Raw genomic sequence first — 15528 nt, forward strand, 5'->3', positions numbered from 1 at the left:
TTCCACTACGTGCTATTCTGCTGGCTTGGGATCACCAGCATACAGCTATGCTCTCTCTTGCCCTTGGCCCACCCTGGAATGCCCCTAATGCTTTACCCCACTCCCTGTGACAGAAGAACCACCAGCTGCCCCTATAGAAAAGCATCAAATTCCTTTTGTGCTGCTTAGCCTAGGAGAATGATCTAATCCCTGACCCCTTCAGCCTTGGGACGTTTGGAGATCAAATAAGAATTCAGAGGCAAACTTGGCAGCATGGGCCCATCTGTACTGATGACACTCAGAGCCAGCAGGGTGCACTCCTCTGCTCCTCCTCACTTGAATGCACTCACCTAATAGGGCCATGAGCCCTGCATTGGGATCTGCCTGAAAACTAGTTTCTTTAACTTCTCCTCTGTGAGCTTGTGCCTAAGAATGGGAAGGATGGTAAGAACAAAACCTAGCACTAATGCAGGGTGAGAGGTGCCGGCAGTTAACTCAAGCTAATTTCTCTCCATCACAGGTGTATAGTTAGTATGCCAGTGGCACTGAGACAAATCACAGAATCCTGCTTGGTGCAGTCCATGTCTGTGTGTCCAGGCGTGTGTGTGTGTGTGTGTGCACGCGCGCGCGTAGGTATACCTGTGTTTCTGACAAAATGAACGCATGTGTTTGCAGGAGTTCCTGTGGATACACAGGTACATAGAATATGTGTTTGTGCCTGAGTCATTGTACAGTTCTGTGCAAAGGGGGGATGTTTGCACTAACCTGTTTGATAAGATTGGGTCAAGGGTTCCTATCTTGTGAGAATTTTTGAGATTTTTAACATTTTTCCCCTCCCAGATCGGAACAAAAAGTTAAAATCTTGAACATTTTTCTGAACCGATAAACTGAAATGTTCTGGTTTGGGATTTCAAAACATTTAGATTTGGACCTTTTTTCATTTTTGAAACTTTTTTAGTATAACTGAAGTTAAATTTTGAAACAAAAAAAACTGTTTTGAACTGAAACTGAAATGTTTTGTTTAGCCAATGGAGAAGTGACCCATTTTGACAATGTCAAAACTCTTTCAACTTTTTATCGGTCGCGCAATCCATGGAGACTGGCCATTCCCACAAAACCATTGGTTTTGGTTTCAACAAATCAGCCAAAACCATTTTGTTGAAATAGTCCTAGATACGCATGTTCAGGCCTGTGTATGTCTGTGCGGGCATGCGTGTAGGGTGGGATACAAATGTTTGTTTCTTCATGCTGTTAGGGATCTAAGGATTTATGCGTAGACACAAGTGTGTTTGATAGCTGTATGCTCTGAGACATTTGAGCACACACTGTATGTTGGTGCCTATGTGTGGTTGTGTGCATATGATGGCATCGTTGTCTGCACATAGAATCATAGAATCTCAGGGTTGGAAGGGACCTCAGGAGGTCAGCTAGTCCAATCTCCTGCTCAAAGCAGGACCAATCCCCAGCTAAATCATCCCAGCCAGGGCTTTGTCAAGCCTGACCTTAAAAACCTCAAAGGAAGGAGATTCCACCACTTCCCTAGGTAATGCATTCCAGTGATTCACCACCCTCCTCGTGAAAAAGTTTTTCCTAATATCCAACCTAAACCTCCCCCACTGCAACTTGAGATCATTACTCCTTGTTCTGTCATCTGGTACCACTGAGAACAGCCTAGATGCATCCTCTTTGGAACCCCCTTCAGGTAGTTGAAAGCATCTGTCAAATCCCCCTTCATTCTTCTCTTCTGCAGACTAAATAATCCCAGTTCCCTCTACCTCTCCTCATAAATCATGTGTTCCAGTCCCCTAATCATTTTTGTTGCCCTCTGCTGGACACTTTCCAATTTTTCCAATTCCTTGTAGTGTGGGGCCCAAAACTGGACACAGTACTCCAGATGAGGCCTCCCCAATGTCGAATAGAGGGGCCTCCCCAATGTCGAATAGAGGGGCCTCCCCAATGTCGAATAGAGGGGGATGATCACATCCCTCGATCTGCAGGCAAAGCCCCTACTTATACAGCCCAAAATGCCGTTAGCCTTCTTGGCAACAAGGGCACACTATTGACTGATATCTAGGTTCTCGTCCACTGTAATCCCTAGGTCCTCTTCTACAGAACTGCTGCCTAGCCATTCGGTCCCTAGTCTGTAGCAATGCATAGGATTCTTCCGTCGTAAGTGCAGGACTCTTTCCTTGTTGAACCTGATCAGATTTCTTTTGGCCCAATCCTCTAATTTGTCTAGCGCCCTCTCTATCCTATCCCTATCCTCCACGTATCTATCACTCCTCCCAGTTTAGTGTCATCTGCGAACTTGCTGAGGGTGCAGTCCACACCATCCACCAGATCGTTAATGAAGATATTGAACAAAACCAGCCCCAGGACCAGCCCTTGGGGCACTCTGCTTGATATCGGTTGCCAGCTAGACACAGAGCCATTGATCACTACCCATTGAGCCCGACAATCTAGCCAGCTTTCTATCCACCTTGTAGTCCATTCATCCAGCCCATACTTCTTTAACTTGCTGTCAAGAATACTGTGGGAGACCATGTCAAAAGCTTTGATAAAGTCAAGGAATAACACGTCCACTGCTTTCCCCTCATCCACAGAGCCACTTATCTCGTCATAGAAGGCAATTAGATTAGTCAGGCATGATTTTCCCTTGGTGAATCCATGCTGACAGTTCCTGATCACTTTCCTCTAAGTGCTTCAGAATTGATTCCTTGAGGACCGTCTCCATGATTTTTTTTCCAGCGACTGAGGTGAGGCTGACTGGCCTGTAGTTCCCCAGATCCTCCTCCTTCCCTTTTTTAAAGATGAGCACTACATTAGCCTTTTCCCAGTCATCCAGGACCTCCCCCAATCACCATGAGTTTTCAAAGATAATGGCCAATGGCTCTGCAATCACATTTGCCAACTCCTTTAGCACCCTCGGATGCAGCGCATCTGGCCCCATGGACTTTTGCTCGTCCAGCTTTTCTAAATAGTCTTGAACCACTTCTTTCTCCACAGAGGGCTGGTCACCTCCTCCCCATGCTGTGCTGCCCAGTGCAGTAGTCTGGGAGCTGACCTTGTTTGTGAAGACAGAGGCAAAAAACGCATTGAATACATTAGCTTTTTCCATATCCTCTCTCACTATGTTGCCTCCCTCATTCAGTAAGGGGCCCACACTTTCCTTGACTTTCTTCTTGTTGCTAACATACCTGAAGAAACCCTTCTTGTTACTCTTAACATCTCTTGCTAGCTGCAACTCCAAGTGTGATTTGGTCTTCCTGATTTCACTCCTGCATGCCTGAGCAATATTTTTTATATTCCTCCCTGGTCATTTGTCCAATCTTTCACTTCTTGTAAGCTTCTTTTTTGTGTTTAAGATCAGCAAGGATTTCACTGTTAAGCCAAGCTGGTTGCCTGTCATATTTACTGTTCTTTCTACACATCAAGATGGTTTGTTCCTGTAACCTCAATAAGGATTCTTTAAAATATAGCCAGCTCTCCTGGACTCCCTTCCCCCTCATGTTGTTCTCCCAGGGGATCCTGCCCATCAGTTCCCCGAGGGAGTCAAAGTCTGCTTTTTCTGAAGTCCAGGGTCCGTGTTCTGCTGCTCTCCTTTCTTTCTTGTGTCAGGATCCTAAACTCTACCATCTCATGGTCACTGCCTCTCAGGTTCCCATCCACTTTTGCTTCCCTTACTAATTCTTCCCGGTTTGTGAGCAGCTGGTCAAGAAGAACTCTGCCCCTAGTTGGTTCCTCCAGCACTTGCATCAGGAAATTGTCCCCTACACTTTCCAAAAATGTCCTGGATTGTCTGTGCACTGCTGTATTGCTCTCCCAGCAGATATCAGGGTGTTTGAAGTCTCCCATGAAAACCTGCGATCTAGTAACTTCCGTTAGTTGCCGGAAGAAAGCCTCATCCCCCTGGTCTGGTGGTCTATAGCAGGCTCCCATCACAACATCACCCTTGTTGCTCACGCTTCTAAACTTAATCCAGAGACTCTCAGGTTTTTCTGCAGTTTCATACCAGCGCTCTGAGCAGTCCTACTGCTCTCTTACATACAGTGCAACTCCCCCACTTTTTCTGCCCTGCCTGTCCTTCCTGAACAGTTTATATCCATCCAGGACAGCACTCCAGTCATGTGAGTTATCCCACCAAGTCTTTTATTCCAATCCCATCATAATTCCTTAACTGTGCTAGGACTTCCAGTTCTCCCTATTTGTTTCCCAGACTTCTTGCATTTGTGCAGGGAGTGGGGAGTATTGACTTGGGGATGGGAGACTTCCCTTGAGGGAAGATACCTGAGCCAGGAGGAGGTGGGGGTGAGGTGACACCTTCTGCCCTGGAAACTGGACAAAGGCTGGAGGAGGAGCTGGGGAGAGGCTGGGTGATATGTCTGGAGGGGGTTTCAGTTTGGAGCGGGCTGGGGAAGAGGCAGGAGCCCCAAGGCTGGGGTTTAATCTCCCTGCCCCCCAGAAGGACCTGACTGAGGGGTCCGGTTTGTGCCTACAAGCTTTGGTTTGGACTGTGTTCCTGTCATCTCTAATAAACCTTCTGTTTTACTAGCTGGCTGAGAGTCATGGTGAATTGCGGGGGGCGGTGCAGGACCCTGTCTCTTCCAAACTTTGTAACATAGGCACTTACGATAAATTGCTGATCGTCCCACTTTCTCAGTATGAGGCAGGAGTCCTCCCCTCTTGCGCTCTCCTGCTCATGCTTCTTCCCAGTATCTCCCTTCCCCACTTACCTCAGGGCTTTGGTCTCCTTCACACATGTGCGTATGTATCTGTGTTTATATGTGCATACATGGGGGGGCGTTCACCTCTATGTGTGTGCATGTATGTACAGACTATCATATATCTCTGCTACTGAAATGAACTGCCCTGCTCCTTATAGGGATCTATATTCTCCCCTTGTCTAGGCCCCCCAGATGTGGATCAGCCCTGTGAGCCCAGCCTGCAGGCCTGGAGCCCAGAGCTCCACCTGTACCACATGAACATGACTGTTCCTTGCCCCCAGCCGCATGGTTGTATCCTGGAGCTTCGTTTCCTGCACCCCGTGTACCCGGAGTCTCTTGTACTGTGGACCACCTACCTCTCCACAGACTTGCCCAAGGCCTTGTCTGACATTGAAATCCTGATGGAGCATGGGGAGTCCATTCATCTGGGCCCCCTGGACACTTTCTGCGACACCCCCCTCACTGTTAGGCTCAACGTCAACAGGAAGGTGTCTGGGGTAAAGGTCTACACCTTTGATGAGCGGATGGAGATAGATGCGGCTCTCTTAACCTCCATGCCCCAGAGCCCCTTCTGCTCCAGCTGCAAGCCTGTGCGGTACAGGATCCTGCGGGACCCCCCGTTTGCTAGCGGCTCCCCCATAACGGGGTTGCACATGCACCGAAAGTTCACCGACACGTGAGTAGCAAGATCGGTCCACCAAAGGCCCCGGAGGAGGGGGAGGGATGCTGTTCTAGTTCTCCTTGCTTTTCTGGCTTCTGCATTTGGATTCATTGATGGTTTTTAGAACTCAGCCTCTCTGTGGTGAGCAGTGCCATGAATGCCCAGCCACAGAGTTTGCCCAGAATACCCCATTGCATATAACAGTTCCATGAAACTAGCATGATACTCACCAGGAAGCTGTATCCCACTAGAGAGAACTCTTTAACTTTGACACATTTTCCCCATCTGTGGGACCAGGGTAATGACTGTTCAAGTCACATAGGATAGGGGATAATTTCATGTGATGGCCCACCTAGAGGGAAACATGGCAGGCTCCTCTGATTACTTGCCACAGATCCTCTTTCTATAGCCTTGGCTCACAGGAATTGTAGAATTGGGGAGAAACCTAGCTGTGCTTTTGGCTTTGTGCATGTGCCACAGTGCAATACATTCTAGTGGTTTGGATATACTGACACCCTGAATGTTTTATTGATATAGAGATGGGCCATAACCAAAACCACAGATCCAAATACTCCCAGACTTTGGGGACATGGGAAATTGGAATTTGCCAAATTATCCCTGTCTGCCTACCTGGCTAAATTTACATGCTAGTTTTAAACACCCTGAACTTTGAGGGGGTTCAAAGCCCAGATCTGAACTGTGTGGCTTCTTTCCATCTATCCATCCATACCCAGGCCAAGCCATGCAAATTTCATTGAGATTCTGAGGACCATCTCTCTCCCACTCCTTGCCTCTCTTGTTCCCCTCCACCCCTAACACACACCAGCTTACCCTTCTCCCCCTTCTAAAACCCAGGATCCTGTGTCTAGCGCATCACTGGGGCCAGGCCAGGGGCAGAGGAGGGTTGAGCACCCACCAGCAGGAGCAGAAGTAGGCACCTATGGTTCTGTCACCGTCTGCCTTGTATCCCTACATGTGACTGTGCAGCTTTGGCCCAGAGCTCTGACCCCAACTGCCTGCCAGCAGGACATAACCCTCATCCTGGCTTTGCCCAACCTGGTTACTACTGTTTGCAGCCTGACCTTAGTACCCTTCTAGCCCCAGATTCATCCCAAAATCTTCCTACTGTAAGAACCAGCCCCTCTCACTGGAACCTCCAGGAGAAAGTGTTAAGTTTGCTGTCTCTACAGAGACACACCAATCTGTTAGCTTTCTAGAAGCACACAAGTTTAGAAAAGTTTCATCCTACTGAGGAAAATAGAAAGGTACATAAACTCTGGCAAGCCAAATATAAAAGGCCGAAAAAGAATTTGAAGAGCAACTAGCAAGACACAAAAACTAACTGAAATCTTTTAATGTACATCAGAAACAGAGAGCCTCCCAAACAATCAGTGCGGCCACTGGATGATCAAGGTGCTAAAGGAGCACTTAAGGAAAACAAGGCTGTTGTGGAGAAGCAAAATGATATTTTTGCATCAGTCTCTAATGCAGAGGCTGTGAAGGAATTTTCCACACCTGAGCCATTCTTTTTAGGTGAAAAATCTGAGGAACTGTCCCAGATTGAGGTGTCAATAGAGGAGGTTTTGGAACAATCTGATCAATTAAACAGTAAAGTCACCAGAACTAGAAGGTATTCACCCAAGAGTTCTAAAGGAACTCGGATATGAAACTGCAGAACTACTAACTGTGGTACGTAACTTATTGTTTAAATCAGCCTCTGTACCAGATGACTGGAGGATAACTAATGTAACACTTTAATAAAAAAAAAAAAAAAAAAAAAAGCGCTCCAGAGATGAACCTGGCAATTCCAGGCCAGTTAGCTTAACTTCAGTTGCAGGCAAATTGGTTGAAACTTGAAACTATAGCAACCTCTGGTCTGTGGACCCCTGGGGGTCTGCAGACTAAGTCTAAGATTTCGAAAGAGGTCCTCATCTCCATTTGAAATTTTTTAGGGGCCCATAAATGAAAGGGTGAAAACCACTGACCTAGATGAACATGGTATGTTGGGGAAGAGTCAACACTGCTTTTGTAGAGGGTAATCATCATGCCTCACCTTTTGGATTGTCTTTGTCTTACAAGTCAGGAAGGCCTCTTGGGGATTCAGTCCTCTGTGTCTCTTTAGGGTGCAGGATCCATCTTCATTCTCTGTCTCTTGAGCTCAGGAACCCCTCCCACCCCCCAGTTTAGCTCAATGGTTTTGAATGCTGCTAATATGTAAATTGAGGCACACTGACATGCCTTTGCCTAGGCCACACCTCTTTATCACCTTTGCCTAGGCTCAGCTGTCTGGTCTTCAACATGATCTGGTAACATCATACAGAGGGAATTCATAACTTCACATGTAACGTTAACACATGAATTTCACAATGATAGTCATAACCTGCACGTTATTAGCTTTCACGTGGTACCTTACACAACACCTTTTGGATAAATAGCATGACAAAGGTTTGGGTGTGTCTTGTGAGTTGGTTGGGTCTGAAGGTAGACAGGGCACCCTATGCCAGTGGGCATTAAGGGCTCCTAGGGCCACACTTAGGTTTGGGATTGTTCCTATAGAGCTCTTAGCCTGCTTAGTACAAATACACCATTTTTAAAAAGTCTTTTAACATTTTAATAAAGATCCAGAGAGGAAGGGAAAACAGTGAAAGTGTTTGAAATGTGAAGTGTCAAATACGGCTTTTATTTTATCAACATTTTTTTTCCCTTTAGTTGGAGAGTTTTTTAGAAGGAAAAACTCCCTTGTTTGACAGTCTCTTAGTTGGTATCAGATAGTTATCACTGCCCTTTGGGGGAAAAGAGAAGTAGGTAATTGAAATTGGCTGGAGCTGTTGCTGATTACACAGCTGTTAAAATCCAATCCTGTTGCATCCCAAGTGGTGGTGGAGATTCAGCTGGAACCAGTAGGGGTATTGATATTTTCTGGAGCCCTCTCTCTGGCCTGGCCTGGGCTGATCAGGACATCTCTCAGGATTAGGATGACAAAGGTCCAGAGTACCAGGAGATGGTGGGTGTGGCAGCCATGACTATGAAGCTTGTTTCAGTAGCCTCTGTCTTTTTTTAATTTTCTTTCTCTCAGTCTTTCTTTTAAGGACCCACAAAGGGAATGGTGGGTGGAATAGCCCATGTCCCTATTATTTTGCCCACAATTAGGCCTAATCTGACACTTCAGTTTTTATTTAATTTCCAGTTCCACATTTTCTGTTTTTTACCAGTCATGATTTCAACATGGTCCTTGAATTATATCAATGTGGCCTTTTTTGTTTGGACTAATTTAGTCTCTCTGGTTCTCTTGCACCTGTTTACAACACTCATTACTGAAAGCAACTTGACCTATTTTTCATTAACTTGTTGTTATAGGTCATTGTATTACTTAATAAACTCTGATATACTTTTTACAACTGAGCTACAATTAGGGTAAATTCATCAGCCAATTATTGCAACACTTCCTACCTAGCAGGGTAGCATCCACAGGACCGTTACCTTTCCATTCTGCTTAGATACAACACACATGCTTTTTATAACCTCTAGCATCCCCTTTGCCTCTAATGAATCCACTGGAAATGGCCACATACAGACCTATGTTTCCCACATGGTATTTGTTCTCTCCAAGTTTGTTTCATTCCTCTGTGTTTTCTGCAGGGATGTCACACCGGGCCAATTGTACCGGTACCAGGTGCAGGCCATGGCTGGGGCAGCTGTGGGAGAACCCTCTCCACCTTTGATCCATACCCAGGGCACTCCCTATTGTGGAGACGGAAAAGTGACCATGTAAGTACTGAATTCTACATGTTTGGGAGATGTTTTTAAAGCCATTCAGTCTAGTAGGGTAGATTCAAAGGTAAACAGAAGACTTGATCCTTCACTCCATGACACTGGATTTATGCCAGCATAACTCCACTCAAGTCAGAGGTGCCACACCATTACTAAAGAATGAAGGTTCAAATCCAAAGTGTTTTGCAAAATCTAATGCTTCTTAGAAAGTAAAGATGGGCCTTGCAAGGTATGGAGTTTGGAGCTGGATTCTGATCTGAACTTCCCCAAAGTCAGTGGGTGCTTGCTCCATTGCTTAGGCCAGAACCAATCTCTATAAAGTGTCACAGATTTTAAACCCCAAAAGGAGCATTCTGATCATCTAGTCTGGCCTCCTGCATAGAGCAGGCCAGAGAACTTCACCCAATGATTCTGCATTGTGCCCAGTAACTTGTGGCTCTCTGCTAGAGCATATATTTTAGAATGACATCCAATCTTGATTTAAAGACCCCAAATGATGGGAAACTTACAGCATCCCCTGGTAAGTTGGTCTAATTGTTAACTATCCTCTCTGGTAAACATTTGTGTCATGTTTCCAGTTTGAATTTTTCTGACTTCCACTTAGTGCTAAGTGCATGAGACCCAACAGGGGAAACTGGCTAAAAGGGCCAGATTCTCAGCTTGTGTAATTCAGCATAGCCTGTTGACTTCATTGCTAATTTACTACAGTTAAGGGTCTGGCGTCTGGGCCTCTGGAGAGTGAATCCCCACTTTAGTTCCACTGTCCAAGCTGAGTGAAGTTGAGAAAACTGAACAAGCAGCGTAAATGGGAGGCAAGTAGTGGAGATTTGTGATAGGCTTTTAATGTGACTGATCTAAAGGGCAGCTTAGGAAGTATTGTTTGAAAGTATTGAAAAATTGTTTAAACAATTTTAAACAGTCAGGTAATAACAGTGAGTCAAAGTCAAGAGAGTGGAGAGGCAAGATTTGATTTTCACATTGTGCATCTTTGTCTGAAGCAAAGTTGCTTGAATATTTGAAGTTTTGAGTGTGAAAGTGTGTGGGGGGGGGAGGTGCACACATGAGAATAAACCTGAATTCACCTAAGCATGTAATTTACCCTATTTTTGCTATCGGACAAGCTTCTTGCAGCACACTGACAGATGCTGCTTGTGGAAAATTGCTTGTGGTTTTCTCATGAAATGTAGCATGTGGCTATTGCTTTTCCCCCCTCACTCACTAAACTCATCCCTATCCCTTACCCCACCTTGACTTGTCCAGCTCCCAGTGGAAAAGCTGGCCATTCTTCACATCTGACATCATTGGCGGCTCTTCTCCTCTCACACAGGCTTGGTGGTTGTACTTGCTTCCACGCTGAGTTCCCCAAGGAAGGTGGTGGTGGGTGAGGCCTCTTTTCTCCCACTCTGGCTTTCCGAACTCCTTCCTCACCTGACAAGAGTCAGACTCTTCTCTCCCTCCATGTAGCTGGCATCCCTTGATTCCTCCAGTGAAATCTGACTTGAGGGTTGCCCTTAAACATGGGGTCCTGATCCTTATGGAGCTGAAAAGCTCGAAAGGCAGCTAGTCAAGAGGGCGTTAACATTTATTGCTGATGGTCTCTTAGGAGCTTGGAAGAGGAGTGCGATGATGGAGACCTGTTAGATGGAGATGGCTGCTCTGGGAAGTGTAAAAGGGAAAAAGGCTTCAATTGTGTTGGTAAGTCATGTGCTGAGTCACCCCATTCCTTCTCTCCTTGGCCACCTCCTTTTTGGGCCACGATGACCACCTGGAGGAAAGGTATAGTTTTTTCTCCTGTTGTAACATCCCTGCGGTGGGCTGTCCTGCCTGCCAGGACCCTCTTCAGGGATCTGCCCCCAGCAGAAGCATTGTAGACGCTAAACTGCTAGTCTTTGACCTCTCTGTAGGAGAGCCGAGCCTCTGTTATGTTCACGAGGGGGATGGAGTGTGTGAGCCCTTCGAGAGGAGAACCAGCATCCAGGACTGTGGCCTCTACACTCCCAAAGGGTACATGGATCAGTGGGCAGCACAAGCCTACACCTCTCACCAGGACAAGAAGTCATGTCCCGTTTCCATGGTGACCGGAGAGCCTGTTGTGAAGGTGAGGCTAGGCATTTCCTTGTACCGGGGGAGTCCCAAACCAGATGTGATCTCCCCAGTGTCCTTGCCTTTCCTGTCCCTCCCAATGGAACACCTATTCCCAAAGGCCTATGAGACTCAGTCCTCCCAGCAGAGCAGCTTTCACACATCAGGCAGCTTAAAATTAGCCATATAAACTTGAAAAGAAAATCCAGACAACAATCCTGGCATTGCCATGACATGCTAAGCTTCGCTGTCGGTCACACTGCATGGGGCCTCTCCAAAAGACAACACCTCACCAAGGGAAAGGCTGTTTAACAAACCCTCAGCACTGTTAACCCTTGGCATTCACTGCCACAAGGTTGCATTGAGGCCAAGAGCTTTACAAAGGAATCAGAAGGGCTGAAGTTAGAAGTGCACAGTCCTTACTTGGGGTGGGCCAGAGCCGTTGGGCTGGTCCTCTGTGTGGGCATGAATTTCATCCTGATATGAATAGGCAGCACGTCCTTGTTACACCAGATATGATGAGAAATTATGGCCCTGATCCAGCAAGCATTTAAGTACGTGCACAACTTTAAGCCCACGAGTTGTCCCACTGCAGTCATAAAAATTAGCATGGGCCTAAATGCTTATAGGATCAGGGTGTGAAAGGATATAAACCCTCATGCTTCAGAACATATGCCCACCACTTAGTGTCTGAAGAAAAGCCCCTTGAAGTTAGTGGGCATCTTTCCACTGACTTCAATGGGCTATGGATCAGTGCTGAACAGCCTGGGAGAAACTTTTCCCGTAGGCGTGTTTGTACATACTTCTCATTGCATCTTCATCTGAAACATTTGGTGCTGGTCTTTGTCTGAAATGGGATGCTGGCCTAGATGGACCTGGTGTCGTCTGGAAGTTCCTATAGCTCTGTGCTCCATCCTCTTTAAATAATATATAATTTTAGTTTGTAAAGTAAGCTCTTTGAGACATGGTCCCTCTCTGCATATGCCATTGCTCTGGATAGAGGTTGTGTGGCCCAGTGGATGGTGCACAGGGCTGGGACTCAGGAGACTTGGGTTCTATTCCTGCTTCATCTGCTGGGGAACCTTGGGCAAGTCACTTCACAGGTCTGTGCCTCAGTTTCCTCATCTCTAAAATAATAAAATTAATGACACTGACCTCCTTTGTAAAGTGCTACCTTGTGATCAACTGGTGAGAAAGGCAATAGAGCCAGGTGGTGGTGTAACATCTGTCTGTACAGTGCTTTGTACCTTTTGGTGCAATAATTGTCATCAACCCAATAAGGAACTGAGATAAATTCGCAACATCATATCAATATTTCATACAAAGAGGCTAAGAAAGGGGAACAGGGAGCATGGAGAAAAATGCAAATATTGTAGCCATTTGTGTGTGCTCTTCTCTGGCCAGTCTTGGTACAGTGGACAATCTTGAGACCCCATGTCCCTTGTTCCAGAGAAATCAAGATTTCAAGGGCCAGGTTCTCATCTGGTGTAAATCTGTGTGGGTCCACAGGACTATACTGATTTATGCCAGTTGAGGATCTGACCCTGTATATTGATTATTTGGAACGTTTTTTCTTCTAGACTATTGAGCCCAAGTCTCAGCTGATGTAAATTGGGGTCCCTGTGCTGAAATCAGTGGATTTGTGCTGATTTACACTGAGCTAGCCCATAGTCTTTCCTTCAATCCCACAGGTACCCTGAAATATTCTTTATTCAAACAGGTGACTTCTGTCGCCCCTCCCCTTCTGCTCTGGTTAATGCTGTGGTGCCTCTTTCCTGGTGGGCATGTAGGAGGCTGGTAGTTCTCTCCCTCCTTTTCCCTCCATGCCCAAAGCTGCTGCTGCTGCTGGGGTTGAAAATCTCTCCTTTCCAGGTGTGCAGATCCCATCTTAAAGATATGCCAGAACATCATTCCCTTGCTACTTGGCTCCCTTGCACCACCAGCCGCAATGATGCTCAGGTTGCCGATGAGGAGAAAACGCCCGTGGATGATAGAGTTTGGCTCAAAGTAAGTGGCATTGGGCACCTGGGCTTAACAGGAAGGATACTTTGTAGGGGTGGGGGAGGGCTTTCCTATCCTTGTCCCACACTTTTAGGGATAAAGAGCAATTCTTTCCCTTCCCCCTGCCCTGGAGTAATGAAGAGTTCTCCCTCAGCTGGGTTACAAACTCATCAGCTACAGCCAGGCATTCTATAGATGAGTTGTAGCAACAGAAAGCCAATGACAGGCATGTGTATCTCTTGTTTCATCCCCATTAGTATATGGATCACCACGGCAAGGTAGACAGAACCCTACAACAGTGTTCTGTAAATGAATAAGCCATTGCCAGGCAAATACAGTAACTCCTCGCTTAACATTGTAGTTGTTCCTGAAAAATGCTACTTTAAGTGAATCCAATTTCCCCATAAGAATTAATGTAAATGGGGGGGAGGGTTGGGTTCCAGGGACACTCTTTTTGCCAGACAAAAGACATATATATATATATATATATATATATATATATATATATATATATATATATATAATAATGGGGTTTTTTTTAAACAAACAATTTAATATTGCACACAGCAATGATTGTGAAGCTTGGTTGAGGTGGTGAAGTCAGAGGCTGGGATATTTCCCAGGGAATGTCTTACTGCTAAATGACAGGTTTCAGAGTAGCAGCCATGTTAGTCTGTATCCACAAAAAGAAAAGGAGTGCTCATGGCACCTTAGAGACTATCAAATTTATTTGAGCATAAGCTTTCATGAGCTACATCCGATGAATTGAGCTGTAGGTCACGAAAGCTTATGCTCAGATAAATTTGTTTGGCACCTTAGAGACTCAAGTACTCTTTCTTTTTACTGCTAAATGATGAACTAGCACTTGGCTGAGCCCTCAAGGGTTAACACGTTGTTGTTTTAGCCTCGCATTCTACAAGGCAGCAGGAATGGAGGGAGGGGAGACAGCATGGCAGACAGACACACACCGTGAGTGTGAGTGAGTGAGAGAAAGAGATGTGCGCATTGCCCCTTTAAGTACACTGACCCCACTCAAAGTACATTGCCTTTTTAAGGAAAACAGCAAGTTGAGACTGCAGCTGCTGCCAGCAAGCTCCATCCGTCCTGAGTCCTGTCGTGGTTCTTCCCCCTCACTCTATGAAGATAAGGTTCAGAAGCGGGGGGAAGGGGGACACCCTGACATTAACACCCCTCTTCTCTCATCCCTCACACAGCAAGCAGGAGGCTCCCAGAAGCAGCTCCAAGGCAGAGGGCAGGAGCAGCACATGGCAGTGGGGGGTGGGACAGCTGAACTGCCCAGCAATTGATAGCCTGCTGGGCAGCTGCTGCACATGGAACTTAAGGGAGTGGGGAGCTGATTGGCGGGGGGGGAATGGGTGGCTGGTGGTCCATCCTGGTTCCAAGTCCCCACCACTAGCTCCAATAGACTGCTCTTTCTGCAAGCGGTAGACAAAGCAGGCGGCTGCCAAACAATGTTATAAGGGAGCATTGCCCAATTTTAAACAAGCATGTTCTGTAATTGATCAGCAACGAAACAACCTTAACGGGGACAACTTTAAGTGAGGAGTTACTGTACTGAGAGGGGTTATTTGAGATTTTACTGTTAATCTTCAAGGGCACCTTCAGCATCGCCCTTGCTGCTGCTGTTCTGCTTTAGCTCAGTTTTTGCACCCTTTGCACTGGCGTAAATGACTGCACAAGGGACAGTGTGGTCCTAAGGCCTTAGAGCTAGTCTCTTCTAGGAGGTGAGAAGGCTGGCCTGGAATTCCTGACCATGCCTACAGACATGTTAGAGAGGATGGGAGTCGGGGCCTTTCTGACCTGGCATCTGAGACTCTGTCCTACAACTGCATTGGCCTCAACTCCACCAGGAAGAGTAAAACCTGGGTTTTAATCACATAAGGAGGACATAAGTAGAAGAGACACAGGGAGCTGACATGTCCATTAGGGAGATGCAGCTCATACAGTGCTGATTTTCTGATTGTAACCACAGTTTAATTTTATGTGGCTGCTGCCTTCTATTATTGGGAGGTATTTGTCTTTGCTCTTTCTGTACAGTTTATATGGGGCATGTTGCCCTGTTTAGTCCTAGATTGTCTGTAATTACCTTTTTGTTAAGGCACTTGGAAGACTTAATGTATCATTAATCATTGGTCAATAAACAGTGTTATTACCTTTCTGTCCTTAATACCTCTGTATCCCTAATGTCGGAGAATATCAGGGTTGGAAGGGACCTCAAGAGGTCATCTAGTCCAACCCCCTATGCATCTACAGAGAACTCTACCTACATAGCCTTCATTCTCTTCTGTC

The 15528-nt window shown here is 46.2% G+C and overlaps 1 protein-coding gene across 1 annotated transcript in view; it reads left to right on the forward strand.

The window, feature by feature from the left end:
* The window catches only part of PAPPA2 (pappalysin 2), a 173316-nt gene that overhangs the window by 73941 nt on the left and 83847 nt on the right, over positions 1 to 15528 (forward strand). Inside the window, exons 9-13 of the mRNA XM_038413484.2 lie at positions 4887 to 5379; positions 9004 to 9132; positions 10739 to 10830; positions 11040 to 11233; positions 13090 to 13224. Of these exons, the coding sequence (XP_038269412.2) occupies positions 4887 to 5379; positions 9004 to 9132; positions 10739 to 10830; positions 11040 to 11233; positions 13090 to 13224 (1043 nt within the window). The remainder of the gene's footprint in view (positions 1 to 4886; positions 5380 to 9003; positions 9133 to 10738; positions 10831 to 11039; positions 11234 to 13089; positions 13225 to 15528) is intronic.

The sequence above is a fragment of the Dermochelys coriacea genome, chromosome 8 (genome assembly GCF_009764565.3).
Source record: "Dermochelys coriacea isolate rDerCor1 chromosome 8, rDerCor1.pri.v4, whole genome shotgun sequence".
In the NCBI taxonomy this organism is placed as follows: Eukaryota; Metazoa; Chordata; order Testudines; family Dermochelyidae; genus Dermochelys; species Dermochelys coriacea.